The sequence below is a fragment of the Porites lutea genome, chromosome 6, assembly GCF_958299795.1.
Source record: "Porites lutea chromosome 6, jaPorLute2.1, whole genome shotgun sequence".
Classification (NCBI taxonomy): domain Eukaryota; kingdom Metazoa; phylum Cnidaria; class Anthozoa; order Scleractinia; family Poritidae; genus Porites; species Porites lutea.
Window position 1 is genome coordinate 24685051 of NC_133206.1, and position 12608 is coordinate 24697658.

Sequence of the window (12608 nt, forward strand, 5' to 3'; positions counted from 1 at the left end):
ACCAAGGAACAAATGAAAAACAAAGGTTATGGGAGATGTGCAAGGACAAATAACACTGAATGTAAATAATAGAAAGAAAAGGAATACAGTGGCCTATGCGTAGTGGTAATATGTTGGTCAATATGTTGAACACATTTGCTGTATTAGCGCACCAGGGATTGATCATATATAACTTTGCAATACGAGTTTATTTGTTTTGAGGTAATAATATAAAACAGAAGGTAAACGAGGAATTAGTACCGACATTTTTTTTTTTTAAACTATAAACCAGCATTCTAGCCCATACATGTAGCTAAAACCATATTAACGCCTTAAACGCCCTAAAAAGCCTTAAACCCCATTTCAAAGTTGTCAAAAGTGGTGTCCTCCAGATTTCTCACTGGGCGATGATCGTTAAAAAATTCTTCGGGTTGCTCTCACCTAAGAATTTGCGCTCCTGGGCACATTCTATTACTGATCTCCATTATTCCAATAAGTGTGGAGAAGATAGAACTTTCCGCTTATACCCAAAAGGTTTCTCAACAGTGCACTGCAGGCTATAAAAGATATGGATCATGTCTTAAACAACAACAACAACAACAACAACACTTTATTTCACCCCATAATATACAAGAAATAAAAATTTATAACAATAGTACAGACGATGATAGGGGCGCTGGCTGCCCGAAATAACCTGAGAGTTAAAAATGCCAGGCAGCCAGTTAAAAGAAAAGATGTTTAAATGTTTAGGTCAACAGATGCCTTTTTGTTGCGAAGAAGGAAACGCGCGCGCGAGCGGGGGGGGGGGGGGGGGGAGAGATTGCGGAGGAGAGAGCTTGTATGCGTGTGGATAGATTGCGAGCAGTCCCTCTTTTTCAAAGAGGAAATTTTAAACCTGAGGGTGTCCCACAAAAACAAAAAAAACTACTCTTTTAAAATATGACAAATAATCCAACAATTCGTTCAACACTTTGAGCTTTAATTTGTTATCATTCACAAGTATTTGCACTGAACTTAAGCAGCATGCTGTTTCTTCCAGGCAGCAAGGGGGCCGTGATCTGAAATATATTTGGCATGTACTCCATCAGGTATTAGTTTTCCTGAAGCACGCCACTCCTCATAAGTTTCACGGTCAAACTTGGTGAAGCCCCACTTCTTGGACACATAAATCTAAAAAAACAAAGGTCGCTTGGTGTGAATCTCAATGCAAAATATAATGTTCATTAAGATCAAAAGAAAATAAAGATACACCTAAATGCAATACCGTTGCCTTAGAAAAACGCTACAAGGAAAATTGAAAAAGAAGAGAAGGTCAACTAGGGAATAATTAGCATTACTTATAAACTACTATAAAGTGTACTCATTTGCAGCATACGGCTTTACACGAATGTTGCAAATAGTGGTTTAATAGTAAATCTAATAAATCCCTATTTGGGTTTTTTCCATTTTTCATTTTCTATGAAAACTTTATTGAAGTGAGGCGTTTATCCGCAAACTTTATTGATTAAGTTTACTACCAAGTTGGCTAATAAGTTCACTATACTTAGAAGGTTTAACACAGTACATTAAAGAAAGATTAGCCATGATAAACTCCAAGCACGTCTGGTCAAGCGCAAGCCCCAAGGTTCCATAAATGAAATTGATTATTTGACAGTAAATGTATCCATTAAGTAATAACTGTTTTAAATTTCAGTTTCATCTGCGCGTAGGAGGAGGGGATTGAAATGCATTTTATTATCTACTTTCCAGGCAAGCGGTGAATGCCAAGTTGATACGGTAGTCGTTACCGAAAACCTCACAGATTTTAAAGACCAATTTAACACTGCTGTTATTGCGAATCCTGCCTTATCGTTGTTGTGTGGTACCTTTTTTCTATTTGTTCAAACCATCAAGTCAAACAAATTTTAATTCATTGAAAACAATAGTGGGACAGCAGAATTCCGTATTTTACTGGAGGCGGCAACAAATCTTTCATAGTCTTTCATCAGTTTGCAAAAAGGCGGGTGGAGGTAACATAGAAAACAAACATGAGAATAGGACAGGTAGTTATAAAAGGCAACTTATCTGTATCTCTATCTGTCATCAGTTTTTCTTTATTCGCACCAGGAGAATAACGCTTTCTTCAGTTCGAGCCTTAACATGAAACGTGTTCTGAAATACTTGTGTTTTTGCCCCCAAATTTTCTCTTTTCTTCCTAACAGTGTTGACTGCTCAGGCCGCATTTGGCTTTCAGTTTCAAAACGAACACCCCTTCTTAACTGCAGCTACGGAACGCGCCTGATCTCTGCATTCCTGCATGCTTACAAGGTAGTCTTAAAACTCTTCTCGCTCAGCTTTCATAAAGATGTGTTTAAGTTCACATCACTTTTTAGTACAAAGATTCTTCACTCTCACGAAATACTGAGAAGCCTTAGTGAAAAATTTACTGCTCAGTACGCAAGGACTTGTATCGAAACGACTGTATACCCATCCAGGCAGGGTTAAATTAAAAGTCTGGCATTAAGGTATTACCTCCATTCAAAAAGAATAATACAGCAAGAAAAAGATCTAAGTGTGGTAAATGGGGTACAAAAATCGTTTATGAAACTGAAATAAAGATCACTGTACATAGACCTGTGTGGGGGGCCAGGCCTAGGAATTAGCCTGAGAAAACTGCCGACATTTGGCCATGCTACTACTGGTTTCTCCGCCAAGTGAACTCTGAGAAACGAGTGCAGAAATTCCTTACTGAAGATGCATAAATACCCAGATCTGGGTAGTGCTTCTGATTGGTCATGCCTTGTGGGAAATTGATTTAACCAATCAGAAGCACTTCTCAGAGATCATTTGGTTGGGAAACCAGTACTTGAGTCGCCAAATGTCCGCTGTTTTCTCAGGATACCTAGGAATGAGATGAAAACATTTACCAATTGCAAGCAAAGTGACAAAAAATGTCCACATATCTTGGGACCCCTTTTTTTAAAAAAGGGCACTTTACAATTTCAGAAATGAGCTGCTTACATGGCCCTCACGTTCACACTATACCGGATGGTATATATTATCATGCTGACATGAAAAGCTACAGTAACTGGTTTAGAATGAACAGCAATGGCACAGAATTGCAACAAGTTGTTCACACACAATGAATATGGTACCCCAGTGGTTGGCTGAGATGTGAACTAAATCCCCATGCTAAGCCACAAAAAGAAAGGCAATCGTACAGTAAACCTACCTTTTGCCTTCCAGGGAACTTAAACTTGGCTCTTCTCAAGGCTTCAATAGCAGCAGCCTTGTTACCATCCTTAGTTCTAACAGACATGATGACTTGGCCAATGTTGACACGTGCCACAGTACCCTGAGGTTTACCAAAAGCACCACGCATACCAGTCTGAAGCCTGTAAAGACACAATAGTCAATTATCAGTCCAAAATAAATCACTAGGTCAGTTGAGGTTTCCGGGTAACTGACCACCTACCCCTCCCCTAAGTCAACATAATTGCTTACTTCTTACTCACAATGTAGAGCAAAATTGTGACTTAGGGGAGGGCTAGGTAGTCAGTTACCCAGAAACTTCAACTGATCCCATATTATACCATGCAATGGATTTGATTTTCTCAGAGCCACAAGAAATGCGATCCCTGATTAATTACAAGAACATGTGGCACTGAATTCTTGCAGGTTACGGTGTACAGTAGTTCTCGCAGTGCAGCATTATGGTATGCAAATGACATTACCTGATACGTATGATTTGATGGCACCGCAAGGTCATATTTTTTGGAAATACATGTACTATCCCTCTTACAAATACTGGTATCAGCAGCACATACAGGTAAGCCAACTGTTTTGCTCAGTCAAAAAACCATTCTCACTCATTTAAGTGCTCTTCAAACCAAACATGTTGTAAAAATCACTTTTCTAATTTAAAGGCCTGCATAATTTTAATTATACAAGATGTTTGTTAAATTTTTTGAGAAATATTATGGGTTACCATGGAGTAATTTTTTATTCCAAAAGAGGCATAGCTTTTGAAGTTGCTGAAAAAAAATTCACTGAGAATAATCTTATTTTTAACAAGATTTTATGGAAACTTTCAGGTCAATTCATGAGTAGGTTGAGTATGATCATCCGGGTGATCGTGGTCCTGAATACGACTGTTGTAGTTGACAGTGACTGACGTTTTGACAACCTGTGCAGTAGTCATCTTCAGAGTCAAAGTGAGTTGTATCACGTCAGTTGATGTTATTGAACTCTGCCTATTGACCTGATTAGTCAATTAAGTCACAATGTTATTGATCGTCTTTCAGTTAAGCCATGATGCTATTGGCTATGAGGACTCGTAATGTCATTGGTGCCTTTCGATCTGTCTATTGTCACAGTTAAACAGTTGCTTATTGCTAGTCAAATAAAAAATATATTGTCAGTTGTCCACTTGTTTTCTCTTGTTTGATTCTGTCAAAAAGTCGTTTGTACGATGCCAGTAACAATTCAGTGGCGTTTGTTCTAAGTTAGTACATGTACACCAGCTTTCTAAAGTGAGTCATTGATAGTATTCTGTAGAATATGTAGTACATGTTGCAAAGTCCCAGTTGTTTGGATGTTTCATCTGTGAATGGTGCTCAACAATATGATTGTTGACGTCACCATTTCTCATCGCTCTTTTGTGTTTGATCAGTTGCGTGCTGAGGTTTCTGCCGGTTTCACCAATGTATTAAGTAGCCTGGCAGTCCTAGCATTTGATCTTGTATACTGCTCCCCGACTGTCCTCTGGTTTGTCTTTATCTTTGACATTAGTAAGTGGTCATTGTAAAGTGGTTATCATGCATAGCAGGCACTTGGAAGTAGTGGGTGCAAGAAACAACGGACACACAAGAGGGGGACACTCGAGGGGAGAGAGAGAGCCTGCCTGGAAGGCCCACGAAAAAATTAAAATTGTTTCAACTCACATTCTTTGAGTGTGGATATTTCCAATTGGTTGAGAGGCTCCCGAGGGAAAAAAGTCACCGCACTGGGCAAGAAAACCATCAATCAATAGTACGTGGACAATAACCATAACACTGCCAGCTACTGAAACCACTAAAGGGTGTAATCGAAGTTCAGGTCTCGGACGTCACTCAATCTGGTAATGGGACTATGTGACTGTAACCTCAAAGAAAAATTGGAGTGTTCAAACGGTATTCACAATGGAAAGAATTGACATCAGAGACGCATTAGCAGAAGTGGCGAGAGACAAAAGATCTGTTGAATCGTTGCAATGAAGATCAGAAGAAACATTCTTTGCTCAGAGAACTTGGTGGCTTGTGTTATCGATGGAAGGCATACCATCAAAACTTGGACAGGACTGATGAAATGAAACACTTACCAGTGGCATGAATTTGAAAAACCTTTCACTATAGTATAATTTGCCGTTAGGAGGCAACCTGAAGTCTGTTGTTTATGTCTCATTACTGCAGCAGAAAATGTTTCGGTCAGCTTGTGTTTTGAAGTTTAGGTGTGCTTAGTAAGACATGTCTGCTCCAAAAAAGGGGCCACTTGGCACGTAAAAGCAAGGGTCATTTTCCATGTAAGCTGTGATCGTTGCTGTCTGTACAGTTGTGACTAGGTAAGCTCAGAGAAAAATATTTAATAGCTTTTTATAATACACAGTATGCATTCTTTAAAAGATACCCATTTTTGACCATCAGTTTTAACCATCAGTTTGTTGCTCTATCACTCTATAATCATATAACCCAGCTGATCTTTATAACAGATATATATGTGTATATAAATATAAGGATAAATATGTGTATAAAAAGCATCCAGACGAACCTATCAGCTCCAGCACAAGACAACATTTTGTTGATCCTAATAACATGGAAAGGATGAAGCCTCATGCGTAGATGGAAGGAGTCTTTACCACAGTTCTTCACCATATATTTATTACAGCAGATGCGTGCTGCCTCAAGTGCTTCACTTGACAGCTGCTCATACTCATCTGAAACCATGTGAATACAAAGTGGTAGCTCATCTACTCGTGCCTTCTTTCGTCCCAAGTCATAAATCCTTATTTTAGCATCTGCCACAAAAAAAAATTCACAAAAAATTAGTACCATCTAAAGCATTGACCCTTTCACTTCTAACACTGGCCAAGTCAAAATTCACAAAAATTTCCAATCTTCATTTTGCTTTTAGATAACATCATGCAAAAGTTGTCGTTTGTTTTCATTAAAAAGTGATTTCTGTAACTTTTTTAAAAACACAAAACAACAAAATTACTACAAAAAATTGCTCAGGAATGCTGTTTATGTCATTCAGTACACATGTGAAGCAAACGCAAACTGTTAGAAAAATCTCGGCAATACATTCCAATGCTTTCCAAAGCCATTAGAAATTTATCAAACTCTTAAAACCCTTTGGAGAGCTATTTACAATTCATTCATCAGCTGTTAGTTTTTGCCCGTTTGATGAAAGTGTTAATGTACATTTTCCCAGAGAAGGTCACATTTAATCTAACTAAAAAGCACTGCATTGCATGCTGCATGTGATCAACTCCATCTTGCAGTTGGCACAAGCTATCTTCATGCATGGAATCTTCTATAATCTTTTTTATTTAGAAATCTACAAGATAAGGCTTCTTATATACAAATTTGTAAACAGGATGGATTCATGAATGCAATAAAATTGCAAAAAATCTTGATTTTATTGTTATTGGTCCTATGGGCAATAAAATAAAATAATTGTACATGTAAGTTTTGCTTGAGGCCATGCATAAAATTTGAGTCTTGAGTGTGTTCTAGAGATGTGAACACACAGAAACCAGAGTCTCCAAACAGGCATATATATTTACCAGCACTTGCAGCAACATTTGCAAATATAATATACGTATTATGTAATGGATACTCAGGGCAAAAATCTTTTTTTTAATTCCACTTGTCCATGGTTGTTGATTTTACCCCTTATTCGCTCCAGTGGCACCTGCTCTGTTTTTTTTTTTTTGGCTCATTGAAATATGTGACAGTTAGAAAGCAGCCGTGACACAGAGCATATTTTGCGGCAACGCACCATGGACTATACATCACCACTGGTCAAAGCACAACAAGCCCATTCAGACCAACCGTTGTTGCGTCTTTCAAACAGGAGAAGGCTGCTAATTTTTCCACTTTTGTTTCACTTTAAACTAATTTCAGGAATTCAGGGTTTATTCTGGAAATTGGCCAATAAGGGGGTCCAAGAAAGGGGGTTCACGAAAATTGGTGCAGACTGTTCCATGAGAAAATGGGTCGGACTCACTTGATGCTTTGCCAACATTTTGGAATATTCTGGGCAACTGAAAAAGCCCAAGCTCAAATTACTGCAGAGTCTTGGGTGTTAGTCTGGTTAAATAATGACTCAAATGAAGAAGAGAAAGGCAATTGGGACAGTAAGAGGCTATAAAAGTTAAAAGTAAGTTTATAAAGCAGCTGTCAAATCAGTATTGTTGTCAGTGGTGTTTTCAAATATTTTATTTCCAAAAAAATGACACTAATCCTTGGGTCAATTTTTTTTTGAGCCTCATTTGACACGGCAACAGCATTTTTTTCCAAATTGCAGAAATCCCTTAAGGCTGCGCTCTAGAGTAAACCCTGGGAATTATTATCCTCCTAAAGCAAAAATCTGCAATATGTATTCCTCAAGGGGCTAATGCCTTAGCAGATTGGGTTGTCCAAGGGGCAACCACTCTGCACAAATTGGTTGCCCCGCTGATGATTTTGGTTGTCTGGGACAACTGGACAACTGCTAATTTTGAACCCTGACTGAACACAATGTTGGACAAATTAATGTCTGATGACCCACTGTTATTTGCAGCCTTGCATTATTAGGACTGGCTTGACTGTACAGGTAAATCATTGTTTACAACACAGAGTGAGTGTAAGGACCCAAATAAATAAATGCCTTCTCTTAAAAGCCCCTAAAAAAGGTTTCCCAACAGATCTTCATAAGTTGTCTATTTTCGCGTGGTTTAAAATATCCACATACTTTAAAAATATCCACATACTTTTCTCAACCACACTTGATCTAGTGCCTACTGGTACATATTTCTCACCTGGAACACCACGACAGAAACGTGACTTGGGGTAAGGTTTGTTCTTGCAGTAGCGGTAACTAGGAAAGAGAAAATTAGTTTCATGAATGTGTTCTACAGGCTAAAGTCACCTAAGGAAATGATGCAAATGATGCTGCATATCTGATATGTAATTTTATGTACTATAATGTGAATGTGAATCAGACATTTTCCCATATCAGCTGTCCAATCCAATTAAATTATTGGTTACCTTAAGATACAAAATTTAAAAGCATCAAAAATAAGAAAACAAAGAAACGCCACAGCAAATAATACAGTACAATCCCAATTCTACAAATTCTAGGTTAATCAAACCCCCACAAAACCACAAAGGTAATTCCCTTGAAAATGATGTTCATGTAGTATCCAGACATTTTTCAAACTTGCAACAAATGCCAGCCATATGTAGTAAATTCAAACACTGCAAAAGATGGGGTCACCATGATTGTTTTTGCCCTGTGTGCCCGATATTCTGAGTGTTTTTCCTAGCTGTGAGCAAAATGTTCGAAACTTCAACAATCGTCAAAATTCTTATTTTATGGCGAAAACTATGAATCTTACTAAAACCTTAAGCCCGTTTGTTTGCCTGGGCTTTATTTTTTTCAGTTAAGTAACCTCGAATTACCCTATCTTGAAAGAAATGTAGAGATATTGACAATTTTCACATTATCTTGCCCTTCTCTGTGGCTCTTAAAAAGGAATTTTGGGTCATTCACATCTAAAAAAAATACACTTCTACTTTCCAGATTTTTTCCTCCTTACTATATATATTTTTTGTGTAGCCATAACATGTAAAAACACAAATAAAAAAGGGGGTCACCATCTTTGTTTCATCGCAAAACAACAACAAAGGGACAAATTCGGCTTCAAATGATCATTTTACATTAGGGGACTGAGGCAAGTTTCAAGACAAACACCTTTTTAGCTGAGTAGAATTGTCAAAATTGCTATTAAAACAGGGCTGAAACTTGGCAGTCGCCAGGTTCGCCAGTGGCGACTTAAAATGTAGCTGGGCGACTGCGATAAAAAAATATAAATTTGAATTCAGCCTGATGTAAGGTTTTATTATGATTCAATCGATCTTTATCAAATGAGAATTTAGTTTGATTAAGATCGGCAATCAAACATGATCAAAAATAAAAAAGAAAACTTTCAAGGAACAGAATTGCACCCTCCAGTGCAAACTCCTGTTAGCGAGACAAGATGACAGTGGAAACATCAAAGTCTCAAAAAACCCAAAGCGCTTTGGCCTGTCATTCAAATGATTCTTGTCAAATTTTTTTGATTTCCTGTTTGTGAAACTGCACAGAAATACATACATGTATAAACACCGCACAGAATAACATAAGGAAGCCACAAACCGTATAGAAATTACCCGAAAATTTCTAAAAACCGCAGTCCCCTTGGTTTTGTAAAATGCAATACCACAACTTAAGAAAAAATTTCCGCAAAACTGCACCGAAAATCAAGCAAACCCGCATCACTGCAAACCCTTACATCCCCCTCTTGACACAAATGAACTTACCTTAACTTGGCATTGTTTCAATCTTCATACAGTAACCATACAGTCGCTTGCACCAACAAATCATACCGTGTTGTGTTATGTCAGTGCAAAATTACATGTACCACAAAATGAGTTATGGATGAATCTTTTGTGTTTTGTCTCAGGAGACTACATGTAGATTATCGACATGATTCTTCTAACTTGTTCTCGATTCTTGCAGGAATCAAGAATAGTGAATCACGACTCACGAGGGACTGTAAACTATCTTTTGAACAGTTCTGTATCAAACCATGTGCACAGTTATTTAATCCAAGGTATTTCAAGAATGGATCTAGGGTAAAGTTCATAGCTACATCATAAAGTTCACCTGAGAGGGATAACCAAATGCTACTTCCTTTTCTGCAGGTTTGAAAAATTCAGAGTTTACTGTACAATCAAAATGATTGTTTCACTGGTTAGAAGTGTGTTTCCTAAAAATGCTACTCCCTCTTATCCTTAGCCATGAATTACATGTACACACTGATTACCCTCATAGATAACTATGATAATGATATACAAAGGTTTTAAGCAAGAGGCCAGGTGATCGAGAAAAATCATACGCGTGCAATCATTATAATATTATTTAACACGTACTTACCAACGGGCAGGTCTGCGCCCCATATCGACAACACTGAAAAATATGCAATGTTAAAAACCAAATAAATAAACGAAAGTTGAGCAAATTGCATAGTCACACTTTACCCGAAAGAATCGGGTTTACAGGATTAAAGTGATCAAAGACGATCTTGTGTCATTCTACGGGTTTCTCAACCCGTAATATGGATAGGAAATATATTTTCATCGAATGAAAATGACGTTTTGTTATAAAAATATGTGATTTGGCAGTAATTTTTCTCTGGGAAGGTGAGATTAGCTTGCTAAGGACGATTGACAAAGACAACTAAAACGGTGGAAGTTTTCACATAAGTGCTAAAAACGAAAAAAATAACAAGCTTCAAGAAGCAGGGAGTACTTGTGCTCGCTTATTATGAGTTATTTGCTGTATAAAAACGACCGATGGCCACAGATTGACCAATTAGTTTTAGTTAGTCTCCACGATATTCCATACTCACCAAATCGATGGCAAAAGAAAGAGAGAAGATGCGAGATCCCGTATACTGGCACCGTAAAACCGCTGTCTAAGCCTGAACGTCGCTGTGGGCTCATTATATAGATTTAGCCAGGGCTAAGGGAAAGTTCATTTAAGGTGACTCGACCCAGTTTTTTTGGGGGGGTACCATCCTACTTTGAAGCTCTCTGGTAACCCCACCTTTACGTTTATCGTAAGTCTAACACATAGAATGGATAACATATAGATCAATCTACAATATAACATAAAATTTTTGGCGATCAGAGTAAATGTCACGTGGTTATAATGCCACACCCCTTTGAGGTCTGAGTCGAAAATCTGCTGTTGCAGGCATTTTTTCGTGAAAATCTCTCGGCTACACATAGCGCGCATTAGTGCCTTGCGCTGAACAGAGTTTCACCAAAATCGCAAAGACCCAATTCGAGAAATTCAGCGGTTTCCAAATTTAGGTCATAATTTATGCGAAAATGATAAGCAAACTTTACAAGGATTATATCCAAAAAACTATGAGACTTATCCCTTTATTTTGGGCATCGTTATAACAGATGGGTCCTTGCAAGTCAGCAAAACGCTTTAGGGCCTTGTAAATGCGCGCGATCTCGAGCAAAGCAAACACATAGAAATTATAGTTTTCGCTATTTGTTGACGTTTGTCAGCGTTTAAGAGTCTTTCTCACGAAAAAAGCATTTTCTTAAAAATTCGTAGTTTTTTTTCCTTCAAATTTTTTCAGGGCCACAATTGATTAACTAACTACCCGGACTCTGAATTTCATGGTCATTGAAAAACTGTGACATTATCTTCTATAAGCCCAAACTTGAGTAAACATTGAAGATTTTTAGCGTTTTGGCTGAGTTTGTGCTTTGGGAGTTGTCTATTGTTTCTAGTCTGTCATTATACAGCATTCTTGTTCAGCACGAGTGCAATGACCACGCTTGGCTGACTTCCGAATGCTCACCGAGATATTCCCGTCACGAGTTGGTTTAATTATTGGCTTGCATTAAACCTATGAAAAAATGATATTTTTTTATAGTAAGTAGATTTAGTGTGTAGCACTTCTTGATTTTTTTGCAAAGGCACAAGAAGCACGAGAATTGATTAAAAATAGTGTGTTCAACCTGTATGTATCACGCGATAACCTGTCTCACTGTACCAAAATTATTATATCTCGGTGAGCATTCGGAAGTCAGCCAAGCGCGGTCATTGCACGCGTGCTGAACAAGAATGCTGTATAATGACAGACTAGAAACAATAGACAACTCCCAAAGCACAAACTCAGCCAAAACGCTAAAAATCTTCAATGTTTACTCAAGTTTGGGCTTATAGAAGATAATGTCACAGTTTTTCAATGACCATGAAATTCAGAGTCCGGGTAGTTAGTTAATCAATTGTGGCCGTGAAAAAATTTGAGGAAAAAAAAACTACGAATTTTTAAGAAAATGCTTTTTTCGTGAGAGAAACTCTTAAACGCTGACAAACGTCAACAAATAGCGAAAACTATAATTTCTATGTGTTTGCTTTGCTCGAGATCGCGCGCATTTACAAGGCCCTAAAGCGTTTTGCTGACTTGCAAGGACCCATCTGTTATAAGGATTCTCAAAATAAAGAGATGAATCTCATAGTTTATTAGATATAATCCGTGTAAAGTTTGCTTATCATTTTCGCATAAATTATGACCTAAATTTGGAAACCGCTGAATTTCTCGAATTGGGTCTTTGCGATTTTGGTGAAACTCTGTTCAGCGCAAGGCACTAATGCGCACTATATGTAGCCGAGAGATTTTCACGAAAAAATGCCTGCAACAGCAGATTTTCGACTCAGACCTCAAAGGGGCGTGGCATTATAACCACGTGACATTTACTCCGATCGCCAAAAATTTTATGTTATATTGTAGATTGATCTATATGTTATCCATTCTATGTGTTAGACTTACGATAAACGTA

The 12608-nt window shown here is 37.8% G+C and overlaps 1 protein-coding gene across 1 annotated transcript; it reads right to left on the bottom strand.

The window, feature by feature from the left end:
* Positions 1-937: 937 nt before the first annotated feature.
* On the bottom strand, positions 938-10273 carry LOC140940414 (large ribosomal subunit protein uL16-like). The gene is made up of 5 exons (XM_073389385.1): positions 10177-10273; positions 8018-8076; positions 5764-6010; positions 3191-3353; positions 938-1149 (listed from the first exon to the last, which is right to left on the bottom strand). Exons 1-5 carry the CDS (start codon positions 10197-10199, stop codon positions 994-996), a joined length of 648 nt encoding a protein of 215 aa, XP_073245486.1. The 5' UTR covers positions 10200-10273; the 3' UTR covers positions 938-993.
* Positions 10274-12608: the final 2335 nt, after the last annotated feature.

What these genes read in the sequence shown, in the direction of transcription:
- LOC140940414 (XM_073389385.1), bottom strand. Translation starts at nt 10,199, where the DNA reads ATGGGGCGCAGACCTGCCCGTTG. An exon ending in GGGCGCAGACCTGCCCGTTG is followed by an intron (nt 8,077 to 10,176) that starts GTAAGTACGTGT and finishes TCTCTTTCCTAG; the next exon opens with TTACCGCTACTGCAAGAACA. An exon ending in TTTCTGTCGTGGTGTTCCAG is followed by an intron (nt 6,011 to 8,017) that starts GTGAGAAATATG and finishes TTTTTGTGGCAG; the next exon opens with ATGCTAAAATAAGGATTTAT.